The sequence below is a fragment of the Epinephelus fuscoguttatus genome, linkage group LG16, assembly GCF_011397635.1.
Source record: "Epinephelus fuscoguttatus linkage group LG16, E.fuscoguttatus.final_Chr_v1".
In the NCBI taxonomy this organism is placed as follows: domain Eukaryota; kingdom Metazoa; phylum Chordata; class Actinopteri; order Perciformes; family Serranidae; genus Epinephelus; species Epinephelus fuscoguttatus.
Genome location: NC_064767.1, coordinates 7253920 through 7270633, shown reverse-complemented (window position 1 = coordinate 7270633; position 16714 = coordinate 7253920). Strand labels below are relative to the sequence as shown.

General features: G+C 39.5%; 1 protein-coding gene across 1 annotated transcript in view; it reads right to left on the bottom strand.

Moving 5' to 3' along the window:
* arid5b (AT-rich interaction domain 5B) overlaps positions 1–16714 on the bottom strand; it is a 104426-nt gene that overhangs the window by 77551 nt on the left and 10161 nt on the right. Inside the window, exon 3 of the mRNA XM_049599948.1 lies at positions 10927–11161. Coding sequence (XP_049455905.1) covers positions 10927–11161 — 235 coding nt within the window. The remainder of the gene's footprint in view (positions 1–10926; positions 11162–16714) is intronic.

Sequence of the window (16714 nt, the reverse complement as noted above, 5' to 3'; positions counted from 1 at the left end):
TGTTTCAACACTCACATTATACTGGAAACTCACAGTTAACTGGTAAAATGTGAAATAGAAGGAACAGTAAATCATCATCAGTCACTAAAAAAATCTTTTGTGTCTTGTTGACGTCAGTATAAAATGAAACCACTCAATAGACTCACAGTCAGAGATAATGCAATAGTCTGAATCATGTTCACAAGCCTGAACAGAAAGAGTTGAGCACATGCTGTTCATATTCAGTGGTGGAAGAAGACAGGCTGTAATTATAATATATATTATAATTATAATATATAAGCACATCCCCTCTAATATTAACAAAATGCTTAAAATGACCACCTGCCAATATAGATACACAATATAAAGACAAATAATATGCGATGCTACGCCAGGCAACACCACCATCTGAAATAATCATTAGCAAATGTCATTAGAATCATACATAAAATTAACAAATTACTGTTTTTATTATTACTGGTTCTAATTATAATGTGGTTTGTGCATATGGTGTTGTTGCACCCCAGCAGAAGCCGTTACTGGGCTGCTGTGGGTACATACAATTAATAGTGATGAGCATGTACACCATTATCTGCAGCTAAATTATCTGCATCCATATGTGCACTCAAAATAGGCAGCGTTTAAACCAAAGCAGAGCGTGGCTTAAAAAGGAAGTGAGTGTGACCCAACCAGAAGCTGTTATTTTTAAGCCTGAAATTGATTTGGGTTGATCAGAAGTTGCTGTATTTACTATTTAACCAGAAAACCATTAACAGAGCAGTCTCTGAATCTGAGCTTCGGATTATTTTTGCTCACAAGAGTGTGAACACAGCTTCCCAAATAAGGATTTTCCTTCATCACGAGTGCAGATATTAACACATTTTAATCAGATGATGCTAGTTTCTTCTAAGTATTTGGCTCCACTGTAAAAATCAATGTCAAACACTGAACTGTGTCTCTTTTTCATTAGTTTTAAATGTATTAAATAGTGGGAAACTAGAATGATAAGTAGGTTATATCACTGTCAACTGTTATAGTTTTTGTAAAGTGTTAGTATGTCATAAAAAAAGGTCATAAAAAGTCATAGTATGATGTGTAATAAAAAAAGTAATAAAATATCATGGTATAATATGTCATAAAAAAGTCATAGTGTGTGCACTCCTCCTGTGCAGCCCTCAATCAGATGCTGGCTCACTAAAATGGCATTCAGTCATCAAAAGTCTGAGCGTCTCTCATCTAAGAGTTTTGTTGCAAAACGCTCTAAAATGGTCAGTTTAGCTGTTGAGTTTCTAAAAATCGTTCATATCTCCCAGACCCCCTTGGAGGGGTGGATTGCAGAGGGCGTGCATCGAAATTGTCCCCCAAAAAACTGGGGCGCCAGGTGTCTTAGCTGGTAGAGCAGTCGCCACATATCCAAAGGCAATGTCCTTGCAGGAGTGGCTGCAGGTTCGACTCTAGCCTGTGGCCCTTTGCTACATGTCATCCCCCCTCTCCCTCCCCCGTCACACTAAGGATGCATTCACACTGGCGCTACTTGGTCTGCTTTAAACGAACCCTGGTCAACTTCCAGGGATAGTTTGGAGCGTTGTGAACGCTCATTCGAACTCTGGTGCAGACCAAACGAGCGAACCCTGGTCCCCTTGAAAACTGGGAGTCTCGATTCACTTGCAAGTGAACCCTGGTGTGGTTCACTTACAGTGGGAAATGCAAACGGACTATCCAGCAAACCAAAGAGAGGAAGTGACGTAGAGCGCAGTGCATTTTGGTGTTTCGGTCCTGGCCAATTGATGAGCCGGGTTTTCTTCTTCATGTTTTTTTTCTGGTGGTGGTCAGTGGTCATTTCGGGCAATAGCGCCCCCAAACGAGCAGCTGTTGTAACTGCGTGACGTTGTCCTGGCAGTTTGGTCCGCTTTAAAAAGTGCAGTGTGACAGTGAACCAAACCAAATGAAGGTGTGAAATCTTTCACCATTCCACGCCCAATTGAACCGAGTCCCCCGAACTATCCTGTTGTGAATGCGCCCTAAGACTCCTGTCAAATAATGCAAAAGGCCAAAACAATCATCTTAATAAAAATGGTCCCCCCATGTTAAATAGGTGATTACGGCCCTGGAAAGAAGCATTCAGATCCTTTAGTATTATTAGCAAAATCTACTTTACGTATCACAATCAAAAGTTCTCATAAGCCTTCTCAGAACTAGAAACTGCTCCTATGAGTATACTCATATATTAATGGATTATGATTAATGATGCATTAGTGTATAAGTAGGATTTTACTGTTGTAGCTGGTTGAAGTGGAAATATTTTATGTACTATTTCTGCTAGTTTAATCTCTAAAAATGCATCAAATCTTAATCAGTGAAGCAACTAGTGACTAAAACAGGTGACGGTTGTCGAATAGAAGTGTGAGGTAGCATAAAATACTCATGTAAAGTACCTTAAATCTGCACTTGAGTTCAGAACTTGAGTAAATTGTTTGTTTTTCTTTCTGTTGATTTGAACTTTGAGTCCATTTGATATGCACAACAGGGCATCCAGAAGAAGACAGTTTTACATGCATTCATAAAGCAGATGGACTGGCATGCTCATAAAATATGCAGGGTTATTAATTGTACAATCTGTGATGTCTAGAAGGCCTACTGAGCAGCACAGAATCATCCATATCTATCTAGCTATCTGAAGGCAGAGTGTCAGAAACTGTCAGGAGGAGATAAACATATCAGGGAGACATGTACAAAAGGCAGCTCCGCGCTGATATATTAATGTTGCCGTAATACTTGAAATAAGCATCATTTTGACAAAGACGAATATAGAGAGGTTGCTGGTTGGGTAACACTTAAGTGTGAGTCAGAGAGTAACTGGAACTAGCAGGCAATTTGTTTTAAGAAGAGAAACACACAATCTCAGATTAAAAAGTGACTGAGATTCTGAGGCTTCTCATAACAAAAGAATGATGAAAATATCTAACTATCAGGAAATCTATCTCAGAAGCAGACGAGCTGGTGTATTATGAAAGAGCCTCGCTCCCTCTCTTTCTATTTAAGATGCCTGGCAGAGGTCACATCAATAGCGTCTCTGTTGTTCCAGACCTGACTAATGGAGAGAAGAGAGACACAACTGTTGTTTCAGACCTCGCTAATGGAGAGACGGAGCTCTTCATTTCCTCCGAGGCCATTCTCATTGTTTAACCATCCACCAGCCCTCAGCCCCTCCCTCGCGCAAGCCCAAAAACACATTATATGACATTCCAGAAATAAAATAACACAAATTATTAATGAATATAGCAATCCGAAGAAGCTGAATTTGATTACGGTGCGAGCCATAACAGGATATGGCTCGGGTGTTGGGTGGTCTCTCTCTCTCTCTTTTCTTTCTCTCACAGTGTGTCTTTCTCTCTCTTTCTCCCATTCAAATTCGAGGCATGCTCAAACATCTAATAGATTTTTCCACCCCGGCACACAATTTACTGCTTACAGATTTAGAATTCTCTGGCTTCCGGCCAGTCAGAAGTGAATTAATGATATGAGCACATCAGCGAGGAAAAACAGCTTGTGATTCTCTCTCCTACAGGTCTGAGCATAATGAAGAAGATACTGCCATAAACCCTCCCAACACCAGCACCACCACCAAAAAGAAGAGGAAGAAAAAAACATACCAGAGAGGGAGAGAAAGAGAGAAGGGTGGTGAGAGAGGCACATAATCAATACAAACACTCCATTAAATTACTTCAAAAGGGATTCTGGACAGTTTGTAGAATTAGTTCTGCGGAAAAAAAGCAGAAGGGGAAGCAAATATGTTCGAGGGGCGGAAAGCAAACAAGTGCAAACGATACAATCTGCCACATATTCTGAATGGAGGAGTACAGTGTGGTGTCTTACAGAAGCATCCTTTCTCTTTTGGAGTCACAACATACCATTACTCTTCTAACACCGCCACACTTTCTCTTTATCTTTTCCAAGAAAGCGCTTTACTCCTTCCCACGTCGCAGTCGAAAAACATAAAGCATTTTCATGTGTGATAGTGACTCAAAAGTCCCAAATATTGTTCTGTATTGTCAACGAGACAAATCAACCATGAGAAGACAGCATCTGTCTGTTTCCTTATCACCAGCTCCTGCCCGCATAAACATTCAGTGACGCACTGAACAGTCTCTGAAAAGGGACAGAATCTACCCTCTACATCAAATTGAAATGTTCCGACTGAAATATTGTCGGGATATCAACTCGGGTATATGTGCCAAGCCTGGCATACAGATCAGATGTTGCATCAGAGGGAAATACAGTGGTTCTATCCTGCAGCGGGCGAGGCTGTAAAGAATCTTGAAATGCAGTGATACTGCTACGTGCCTCAACGGCCTACTGCACCGCCCGGCTCAATCACTGTACTAGCATAGCTCTGATCACATGAAGTAATGTATTACTCTTGCCCAATCAAGAAAACTGAGACGTGTGCACACTGGAAAAGCAACAAATGTAACCCCATTTCTTATTTACCCATAACCTTTGGTTTTTGAGTGCCCCTTTGTACATTGAAACAGAAGTGCAAGATGCTGGGGTTGAAATGTTCTGCTATGAAATGGGACAACCCTTCAGACCCTGATATGTCATCATCAGTCATTGATGGTGTTTACATAAGATGACGCAACTATGGCAATAATGATATTATCACAACATTTGACATTTATCTGGTGGAGTCAGAACAGCATGGAGGTTTGCAAGTCATTCGCAACTTAAGTTTCATGCTATCAATTAATCAAATGAGTCATCAAATACAAAGAACACTGCTTGGGGAGTTGCAGCTGCCAGCCAGACTTAACTTAAATTTCAGGTGTCATATGTCATTTAAAAGAAGAGGGTGTGACATGGAAATATGTCAAAATGTGGGACTGTCCTGCACAAACCAGCAATAACAATGATACATTAACTGGCTAACTAGTTACAGAGACATCAGCATGGTACAAGAATTCTTTTCAGCATACTACTAATATCTTTATGGCTTTTTTGTTGTATTTTGTTTATGAAGAAAAGGACTATAAGATACTGAAATGGCAGTAAACTATAATACTGTTACAGACTGGTTGTATTATGTGTCCCTCTGAGTTTTGAGGCTCATGTGCGGGACTTATGGTCGAGTAAATAAAAGGGCAGCGGTTGCTGTTGGAGCTATTACACTGTCTTCATTTATTAATTATTCAATTATTATTCAATTACTGCTTGTGCAGGCATCACGCCAATGATATCTCAAGACTTGGTTTGGACTGTGCCTCTGAATAACATCCATAGAGGGCCGTGTAGCCCGAAAACTTCATCCTACCCGTCTATCTCAACAAGAATCAGACCCTAGCGCTAGGTGTGAACACATGGGGGTATTAGCAAAGTGGTGGTGACAAGGGATGTTTTGGGCTTGAGCCAAAGTATTGAAGTATTAAGTATTAAGGCTAATTTTTGAGCGTGCTGTTGATACACACTATTGTCCCACACTGCAATGCACAAAGACACTGAGAAACTATATATACTGTATATAATTAATGTGTAGTGCCGAATTAAGACACGGCTTAGAAGGCAAATCTGAAGCTAAATTGGTGGAGAAGGTTGGACATTTATTGCATGGTTGGTGGTTTGATCCCCGGCCCCTGCTGCCCACATGTGTCCTTGAGTACGACACAGCTCTCCAAACTGCTTCTGATGAATGTGTGTAATGTACTTAAACTAAAATATACAACAAGCGCAGCAATAAAGGTCAGTCATTATGGATTATGGGAAGAAAATGCCATGTTTTCTTTTTACACCACTTAAGTGCATTTTGATTCAAATCCATCACATCAAATTTTACTCTGACATTGATGGAGATCGTAAATGGAAATCATCAATCAAGGCTTTTCACACAGCAAATAGATCCATGAATAATATGCCTTTCCTTGAATAATAATAATAACTGACCTTCATTACCATCACTAACTGAGTAGTCCATGAAAATGGTCATATTTTTCAGATATCTAATCCATCACGCGCCCTCATGATTCACTGTATGAATTTGTGGGGTCAAACAGCAGAGCTTTAACAGCAGGAACCATCCAATATCAACCCAGCAGTAATATTTTTGTAATGTTATGGTGTCATTCACTTTAATTTTCAAAAGGTGCTGCAGCACAGAAATCTTAAAAGTCAAAGGGAGGGGCAGCTGCTTTTGTAATACACTGGTTTTTTTTCCGCCTGCAGAGTTACATGGGATGTTTTCTTGCTGAGGGATGAACCAGCTTCAGACGATACTAAAGGGCAGGAGTCAGGAACACCATCTATGTTCTCTGAATGCAGGAGTCACAAGCTCTGACCTTGTATAATCCTCCACATCATCTCAGCTCACAATCTGCTCACAGGCTTCTGCGCTGAAGGCTTGAATTGGAGAAAGACAAGACAGAAAACCTATTGAGCTATTTTGTGAGCAAGAGAAATCCTTTGTGTTTTTTTTTTATTTTTTATTTTTTTATTATTTTCCTTCTACAGCTCTCTGTTTCTCCCGGCTAAAGCCAACAAACTGTATCAGCAGATACAGCTCTCCAACGCTCGGCCTCGTAGTATACGACCAGAAACCAATTTCGGCAGGCAGCAATGAAAAAAAAAAAAAAAAAAAAAGAATCAGGCCAGTTCTCTGGGGAGAGATAGAGGGGCAGAATGTAAACTTCCCTGGCAAGCCATCCCCGGTGGATTGAACAGTAAAAAGAAGCTCTAATGCTCACTCCAATACAAGATAAACTGAGTGGACAGTTTGCATTACCTGATTAAGTGAATTACATTAAAGATTATGTAAGCACCACAAAGTACAATACATCAGTCTTCATGCACTCGTAGAAACATGTTATTACTGTCATCTTGGCCTGTATGTGGGAAAATACAGTATGTTTAATGTGATTAAATGTCCTTTGTGTTACGTGCAGGCCACAGAAGGACTGATAACTAATTTTAGACGATAGTTAGTTAGTTAGACGATTCCACTCTCATGTTTGTACGGTAAATATGAAGCTACCGCCATCAGTTGGTTAGCTTAGCTTAGCACAAAGACTGGAAACAGCCTGGCTCCGTGGCAATAATACCGTGTGAACAAGAAAAAAGGAGTTACTAAGCTCCACCAAGAAACAGCCCACCACATCTTTGTAGGGATTAAACAACCAGGCTACAACATGTTAATTTGTGAGCTTTAGATTTGATAGGCAGATTGTGTTAGTGCTGGACAGTGCCAGGCTAGCTGTTTCCCCCTGTTTCCAGTCTTTATGCTAAGCTAAGCTAAGCTAAGCAGTTGCTGGCAGTGGCATGAGGGTTATATCAATCTTCTCCTCCAACTCAGAGCAAGAACAGCGTTATCAGTCCATTAAATGGCCATTGTCTGTGGTAATTAGCTTCATAGTATGCCATAGTAGCCATTTGCAAACCCAACATAAGGTTTTGGTGCAAACCCTACATGGTTAGGTTTAAACCTCTGGTTTAAATAAGCCACTGTTGACCTTTGGCTCCACATGCCACACAAACCTCACTCTCCCGGGTGCAAGTCATGTGACTGTTTGACTCATTCACCACCCATCCCTCACACCCACCCACCTGCCAAATGCAGACTTTCTGGCTCTTTATATTGCGTCACCAGATTTCCTCCTTTGCTCCTGTCATAGTAATTAAGGCCACAAGAGCTCACAGCCTCACAATAAGTGTAAACGGCCATTTCACGGCACAATAATAGCCTTCTGAAGTTAACAGTAGCATGGGTGTATAAAGAAAGCTGGATACCTGGATACAGCGTTGAAGGCCGGGCTCCGTTCATTCCTAGAAGAGCTGCTCAGTGGCATGTGAAGCCGAAAAGGTTTGATTTCGCAAGTATAAAATCATAAAAAATCCCCAATCTTCACACTAACACGTTCGCTAACTTGAATGGTGATAAAAACCATTTAATTGTGTGGCTTTCCTAGACTATTGAATTATTAAAATACATATATATATCCATGACTTACAGATGTCTCTTTCACAATGTAGGTCTATGGGAAAAGGTTTTGGACCCCATGACATCACGTGACAGATCCAGAAGTTGTAGTTACATAATCTGCGTCAAAATCAACTTGGCTTTTATGTCCAGTGCACTGCGCCTAAATATCAGGTATATCAGGCCTCTTCTAACCCATATGACTCTTTTAACTGCTGATAATGCCCATTTAATGGCCTGATAACAGCCAAACTGGCTGAGAACAAACTGCTGGACAGACTTCTTTGTTTCTTCAGGAGTAAAAAATGTAATCTTTTAGATTTAGTTTTAAAGGTCTACAGGAACACTGCATCACTTTGGAGGCCCTCTTACTCCAGGTCAGCTGTACTTTTTAAAATGTTTCAAAGCCAGGCGAAAACTGGAATGTGAATTATGATACCAATCATCTCTGTGCCTCACAGGTTTTAGAGTCAGAGCTGTCCATGCTGCAGGACAACAGCAAAGGTCACTTGTTCCTCTAATTAATCACTTTGTGCAGGCATCTTTGGTTTCACTCTTTATGCATTTCTGAGGACAGAGCAGAACAGAGCTTTGTTCCCTCACCAAACCATAATGCAGATCAAGAACAATAGCATCCTGCTATTTCAGACACATTTGTCTGGTAGTATTTTTCATATGTTCCCTGTGAGACACAAATACATAACAGTGCACTTAATTCACAGTGGCAGCGTGCCAGGAAAAGTTCGGATACGTACTTGGAAAAAAAGAGAGAGAGAGAACCGTTTCCCTCGATAACAATGGCACACTTTATTGCTCTTTAGCTCACAATGGTTTTCTGTGCAGCTTGTGGTATTGCTGCAGTATCCTGTTATGGGGAACAATCCAATTCCTCTGACATAGTTACAGATCAGCCTGAGAATAACAATCAGCAAATACATCATTCACGTGAAGCAGCGAGCAGCCACTTTGGGCTATTCTGTTTATAAATACAATCCAAAAAAAGGAGAGGGTATAGCTGTATCATAAAAAAGTCAGTTTAGTCAATGAGCCAATATCACAGAGAATTACAGACATTCAGCTTCAGGACTCTTTAAGGGTACTTTTATATCTGATCTGCTGCTGCTGTGGCATGAATATTTCATTCCGGTAGTCAGCAGCATTGCAGTGGCATATTTCATATTTCTATGCAAACCCTTGCTCAGAGTAACGTGCATTTGCCTTGATGAATAAGTGATCTCTCTCACTCTCTCCCAAACTCTCTGCCCTGTTCATATTGTTAGACTGTCAACAACTGACACACGCCAAAGACGTAGTGAACAAACAAACAAATGGATAAGTGAGTGCACACCACTGATTGTCGGTGTGTGGAGCATGTGTGCACGTGTCCATCTATGTGTGTGTCTGTGTGTGTGGGTCTGTGTGTGTGTGTCTGTCTCTGGTGCCCTGCCAGAGTCTGAGCCCGTTCTGCTGAGTGGGCAGATTCTCTGGCAGAGTGTCCCATCGGAGTGACAAGTGCATTTAGAAACAGCCTGATGGAGTCATTAACGGCAGCGCTGCTCATTAGCAACACACGCACGCACACACACACACACACACACACACATACAACCCCTTAGTAACAATAGCGTCATCGTCAGGTTATTACACTGACAACAGATAAATCTATACAATCTGGAGGGTACAGCACATTTATAGAAAGCCATGATATGGAACATAATATCATTTATGAAGCAGGCTGACGCATCTATTTATGAAAGCTAGCAATCACACACAGACACACGCACAAGCACAATCAAACCCTATTGATTACTGGAATAACAACAAAGCATCCATTATTGATCTTCTTGTCCTTTTTGCGTATGAGATTCAAGCAATATCGAGTAATCAAGGGCATTACAGCATCACATACACACAACAGCTTCTCTTCCTGGAAGATCCCTGAGCAGAAAACAGCACAAGACTCATCAATAAACCAGCCGCCTTTTGCTACAGAAAAAAAGCCTCGTGTTTTTAAGCCTATAGCAGTTTCACTTCCACAAAGGCTCTGGGCATGAGATGATTATTAAAAATGAATTAATTGGGGATTATGAAGCTAAATTTCTGGCTTAAATCACCAGGATACATACTTATAACCTGACAAGATGTGATGGTATTTTTAGCATGCTTTCTAAGCTACATTATACCATTATAATCAGCATTAGGTATTACATCACAGCCATGTGAGAGGCAGAGAGAGAGGGGCAAATAACTGGGAAATGGCTTCAAAGGGAACATTATGTTCTTGCTGATTATTAGGCTCAAATGCCAGAGTTTCCTATTTGCATCAGATGACTCATCCGCGGAGACATCCAGCTTTATGTTGGGCCTGATTCATAGGTAATGCTGCCATGAGACCCCAAGAGCTCAGTGCAAGAATCAAACAATCACTGACACTTAATGGCACCGTGTACATGACGAATACGCCAGGCAACCATTCAGACACAAATAGCAACGATCCCTAAAGATACACAGCCAATTATGATCTAAACCGATGGATAAGAAGGAGTCAGAGACTGCAGTTTGATGTGACTCAATTATTTAAAGACATTACCAGCTGAATTATGTGATTTTTGCAACGCTGCCTGCCTTTGTTGTTGTCACGCTCGCAAAACAGAGCTGTTATATTGTAGGATGGTAATGCGTTGGCAAACACGCTGCCATTACCTCCATCCTGCCTCTATTAGTATGATTCTCAGCTCATTATATCGGGAGGAATTCCAACTACATACTGATGAATTACTCCAGTCAAGACAACACTTGTTAAACCAACCAAAGGACAATAAACATAAGCTGATTTATGGTGGAGACAGGACACAAATACATAAACATTAACACAGCAGCAGCAGCAGCAGCAGAGAAACTGGGAGCACAGCAGTAACCTTTTCAAATGGTGAAATGCTTCTCAAAAATGACTAAAAGAAATTGCGGTTTCCGCTGGCGCTCACCTAACTGTGCCCTCTCCCTCTGGACATCCTTGAAGTTGAGTCCGCTGGTCAGGGTGCTCTCGCGGTAGCGGTGGAGGGCCTCCCGCCTCCCGTTGGTCCCCAGCTCCCGGAGCACCGAGGGTTTGAGAGGCTCGGCCTTCAGACAGTGGGTCCATCCTGAGAAGTCTGGTACCGTCCACTTCACCAAGTCCTCCAGTCGCACAATCACCTTCTCAGACACTGCAATTACCTCGTGCTGAAAGGAAGCGGGGCAGAATCCCAATTACAATCAGAGGCGCATAAAGGGAGTTTCATAAATGCAACTGTGTCAAGGTCACGGGCCGTTTGCTTTTGCCACAGCTTTACGACTCTGTTTGAAGAAGTTTTATTGAACAGAAAACAGCACATGTGCAAGTTGGCTTTACATGACTCAAATTTAGAGTTTGAAATCTATTTTGCTCTCTGAACAATTTAGGATTTTAAGAATAAGATTTTAAACAACCCCTACTGTACTAATGCTAACATGCCATTCTGACCACACAATTTTATATTTGGCAATTTAATTTCCAGAAAGTGTTTTTTAAACTTTCAAAGTGTGCCTGACATTTCAGTCCCAAAAATTCACCCATTTATAGAAATAGTGATTCTTTTTTTAATTATTCTTTTTTTCATAATTTGTGCTGTTTCAAAATCTACCAGGTCTCTGAATCTTAAACAGAGGTTTAGGTGGATGTTAACGAGTAGTTTTGTTTACAGTTATAGCTCTTTTGAAGTATAAAACTTGTCGAAATAGTTCTAAATTCAGAATGCTGTAAAAGAGCATCGGTCACATGTTGCCATGACAACACCAGAAGTCGTACGTGAGGCCCTTTTATGATAGTTAAACCTTTTTCTTACGCTGTTGTAAAACATTTTGTTACCTGTTATTTCGGGATACTTTATGAGCTAAAGTTATTATTTAGTAACGAGTCGTACCGTGAGTCGAGAAATCCCGGAAGTGTTTAGTGAAGCGCGAATCGACGTTTGTTTCGTTAACGGGAAGTGACGTCGCTGATGACGTTCGAAGCCTCGGTGGTTCAGGAAGTGGTTCGAGTAATGGCCGGCGCGATTTACGAACATATGATTTATTCAAAAGTTGACGAAATAATTTACTGATAAAAAAAAAAGACAAGCAATATGAGATGCCATTGTATTGTCATGTTACCTACCCATAGTACACTAAACATAAATAAAAAAATTTCATTTATATGAATGAATACATGACCGATACATGAAATGCATTTATTAAGATGAATTGAAAAGCTGCACTGTGTCAGGACAGTCTTCAGTGTATTACAGACTGATAAAAGGACCTATAATAATATATGTGTCTGTTTATCAGTCTTTGACCAGCAGGAGGGTTTGTGTGCACATAAAGCCTCGAGACATGAACCTTTTGTGAACCATTTGGCTACAAGGCTTCAAGGATCGTCTGGCCATCACTAGTTATTATAATGTTGTCTTTTTAAATTCATGACGAAACATTTTGTGTCATGTAAATCACATGGCCAATTGACTTATATGGAATTCCAGTGAAAAATGAAGTGAAATATTTAGGAGTGACCATAACAAAGGATTGTAAATCCAGAGAAGAATTAAATATTATGACTATCATAGAGAAAAGTAAAAATATACTCAACTCCTGGTTAGAAAGAGAAATGTCAATTTTTGGAGGTATTGTGATCACCAAAATTGAAGTAGGCTACTTTCTAGATTTACATATCCTGCGTTCTCTTTACCCATTCCTGATCATTTAATTAAATCAGTTAATCAAACAAATTTTAATTTTATTTGGAAAAATAAACATCATTACCTGAGAAAAGGGGATGTGGTAACAGCGTTAAAGGAAGGAGGTCTAAATGTGATCAACTATGAAGCAATGAACGGCATGATAAAACTCAAATGGTTGCAACAATTTTTAAAACATGTCGATGGTTTTTGGTTTCATATTCCTTCTAAAATATTTGAAAAATGTGGTGGGATGGATTTTCTGTTAAGATGTGACTTCTGTATTACCAAGCTACCAGTTAAGTTGTCCAAGTTTCATCAGCAGGTCCTCCTGTACTGGAAACAAATTTATAGTCATAACTTTACCCCACACTCTCTTCCCATCTGGAACAACAGATGAGTCTTGTCTAGAAGAAAATCCTTATTTTCTGATGACCGGGTAGAGGGAGGTATTTGGTCGATTTTGCACTTAATGGATTCAAGAGGAAACTTTCTTGACTATGATGATTTTATTAATAAGTTTAATTTGAAGTGTACTAAACAGCAACACTCAGTGGTGATCAAAGTGATTCCACAAGCCATGGTGAACATGGTAAAAGAAATGTTGCTTTATGAAAATAGAATACCCATGATGCCGGCACTCTTTATAGACGATATTAATTTCATAGATAAAAAATGTACGAACAAAATCATACGAGGTGTCCTCACGTCTAATCTCTTCCCTTTATCATTAAAAAGGAAAAATCTGTTAAAAGATTATCCTGAAGAGAGCATAGTCAGAATTAGAACCGGATACCTCACTCTACCCATATTACCAAAAGCTAAAGAAACATTTTAAAACCTTAAATGATATCTATCCTTGTAATGAGTTTCTGAGACAAAGATTCAACATCGATAAAAACAACTGCACTTTTTGTGACTCTGACATTGAGACGTTAGAACACTTGTTTTTTAACTGTACTTATACCAGAGGGTTTTGGGAAGCTTTCCAAGACTGGATATCTGAAAAGGACAATCAGTCGCCCAAGCTGGAATACAAAGACATTAAGTATGGAGTCATAATACAAAACAAAAAACGGGAAATGATGTATAACAGTTTAATTATTGCAAAACAATTTATCCACAGATGCAGATTCATGAAGAACCACCCACTGTTCTTAGTTTATATGAATGAGATAGCAAACTTTAAAAAAAAAAAAACACTGAAATGTATTAAAACCAAACAAGCCTTGATTGTTTATGACAACTTAAATGTATTAATTTCTGTTTAGACCTCTGACTTCTATTTCAGTTATTTATTTTATTTTATTATTGATATATGTGCTGTTACAAATATACTGTAAATGCTCAGTCTGGAAAACTATTTGTTTATATTGAAAGTTTTGAATGTAATGCCAGACTTTGTGTAATAAAGTTGGGGGGAAAAAAAAAAGTCATGTAAATCACATGACCATGACTCGGAAGTTTAAGCGGGAAAAAAGGCGGGGCAAAAAACTAGCGGTGACTGAAATGCTGAGTGTAAACTAGCTCCCTTCTATGATATGACAGCTGGACTACCAGGCAAACATGGTAATTATTATTGATAAATTACCCTATTTCAATACTGTTATACTTGGGTTTATAAGAAAATGAGACACATAAATTATGTTTGTTATTTTTGTCTTTGAAACTGTTTTTTTGTTTATCGTATAGTTTCCACGGTCTTCCATGATACTTCTACGAACAATAAATGTAAATATGAACATCAGTGTGAAGCGTGGACTCTTTCATGACCAGTGTAGAAATAAACAGAAGTCATATCAGCAAAATGTACTTAAAATATTAAAAGTAAAAGTACTTTATTACACAGACTGGCTCATTCCGGAGTGTTTTATTATCACAGTATATTACTGTATATGACTCTATGCATGCAGAATACATCTAAGAGCATTTTCGTGTCATAATGGAGCAAATTTTCAACACTTTACTACTTGTATTAGTGGCTTGATTTACATTATAGTGCAGCATCGTACTATATAGCCTACGTGTATCACGTTTTTTATGTTAAACCTTTAAAGTGCAGTTTGTAATTCTGGAGAAATATTGTTGATTGTTGAGTCTCATTCTGAGGTCGTGAAATACAGACGCTTTGTGTTGGTGGTTCGGTGCGACTACCAACACTGTTTGCTGCTATTTGACAACTTGTGAATGAGCCTCAACAATATTTCTTCAGAACTGCATACTGCACCTTTAATTAGTGACATAACTAGTAACTGTAAGTGTCAACTAAATGTAGTGGAGTAAAAAGAAGTGGACGGTGTAGTAGAAGCTGCATAGAATTAAAGTACTTAAGTAAAGTTCAAGTACTCATGAAGTATACTTTGAATAAGTGTATTTAGTTACATTCTACCACTGTTAGGTAACATGTGACAGTATTTGGTGAACACAGTCAGGAGAAAAATAAATAAAACGGGATTAAAAATAAGAGCGAAGATCAGAATCAGAAACTAGTCGAGGAAACAGGACGAACAACAGGATGTCCTTATTTATCAACTAAATTGGTATGTGCGTCAAGTAGCATTACGGCTGTGGATGCACATTAATGTAAGTAAATTACGGCAGCATGAATATGGATGATGTGGATGATTGCTGAATTGAATTTATGCCAGCAGTTAAATCAATGTCAATGGGGACGTAGATGTTTTAGACTTTTTTTTTTTTTTGATTAGCATAAAGTCAGGCCTCAGATATTCACCGTGAATGTAGAGATTTTTTATGCTTTTTAAATAACAAGTCACACTCTGTGGCTGCGATTGCACCTTCAAAGTGCAGAGGAAAATGTAATTTGTTACAGTGAGATGTGTAATGAATGAACAGGAGAACGCTGTGAGCCAGTGGTCTCCCTGACACACAATAATGTGACACCGTCAGGAAACTATAAATGTAAATCTATAGCGGTGATGTGCATGGCTGACACTGTGTATATAGCTGCGGCGGTTTTGTGTACATACTTTATTCTGTTCAGTTGGCTTACTTAATAAGATCTGTGCTTTTTTTTTCCTCCTAAGGTTGATTCAACCCCGTCTAATAACTCTCATACTCTGAAGAACTACAAGTCCAATGGAGAGGCAAGGAAGCAGAGATGCTTAAATGTGTTTCCATTTGAAGGGCTAATGGCTGAAGTGCTTGTTACCGACAGAGTGGAGGAGTGTGCTGCTGGAAGATGGCTATTACAGAAACAGGGAAATCTGGAGGACAGATGTGTACAGGCAGAAACACAGACACTCTGAGTAGGTCTCTGATGTTTACCTTGGTTATCTCCAATTTACCAGGCATCTGTCTGCCTGTGCGCATTTCCCCTTAAAAGAGCCTGTATATTACTGACATTACAATAACATTCATTTACTCTATATTGACATGTTTACATAGTCAATGTATGAAAGCAGAGAGGGTGGACGCTATAAAAGCACATACGATCTAATGAAATACAACCCTGCAGTAAATCCTTCCAGTGTGAAGCTTTAAATGTCAACTTTTGGGGTTCTTTTGGCATTTTAAGCTGTGTTTTAATGGATTATTTCTTATTATTTTGTCTCCATATCCTAAAAACAAACATATGACTTCTCAGCGTTTCAGATTCTCTCCGAGTGCTCTGTCTATACAATTACCCGTACTCAGTTCTCACATCATCTGCAACTACAGGCATATCAAATCCCAACCAGTTGGAGACAGCATTTCCTTATAAAGGAAAAGCCTGCGAGGGATAGCTTGATATAGCTGTGCCTCCCTCACTAAGTAGAAACATCAAACATGGGTTTTCGGTCTTCTTATAATGAGCTGTCTTCAGCTGTCAAGTGGTGGCGGGTGGTTGTAACCGGCTTTCCATGCAATGAAAAACTGACTGCTGTTTCTGCCTTCAGAAAAAGCAGGCCATTTGAATAATGTAGAGCAACAGTAAATAGCATTCAGCCTGCAGCCAGAAACCACATTGTACTGTATCTCTGCAGAATTAGCTACTGTACTTTGATGCGATGGACTGACAGCGCACTGAGAAACCTAACCA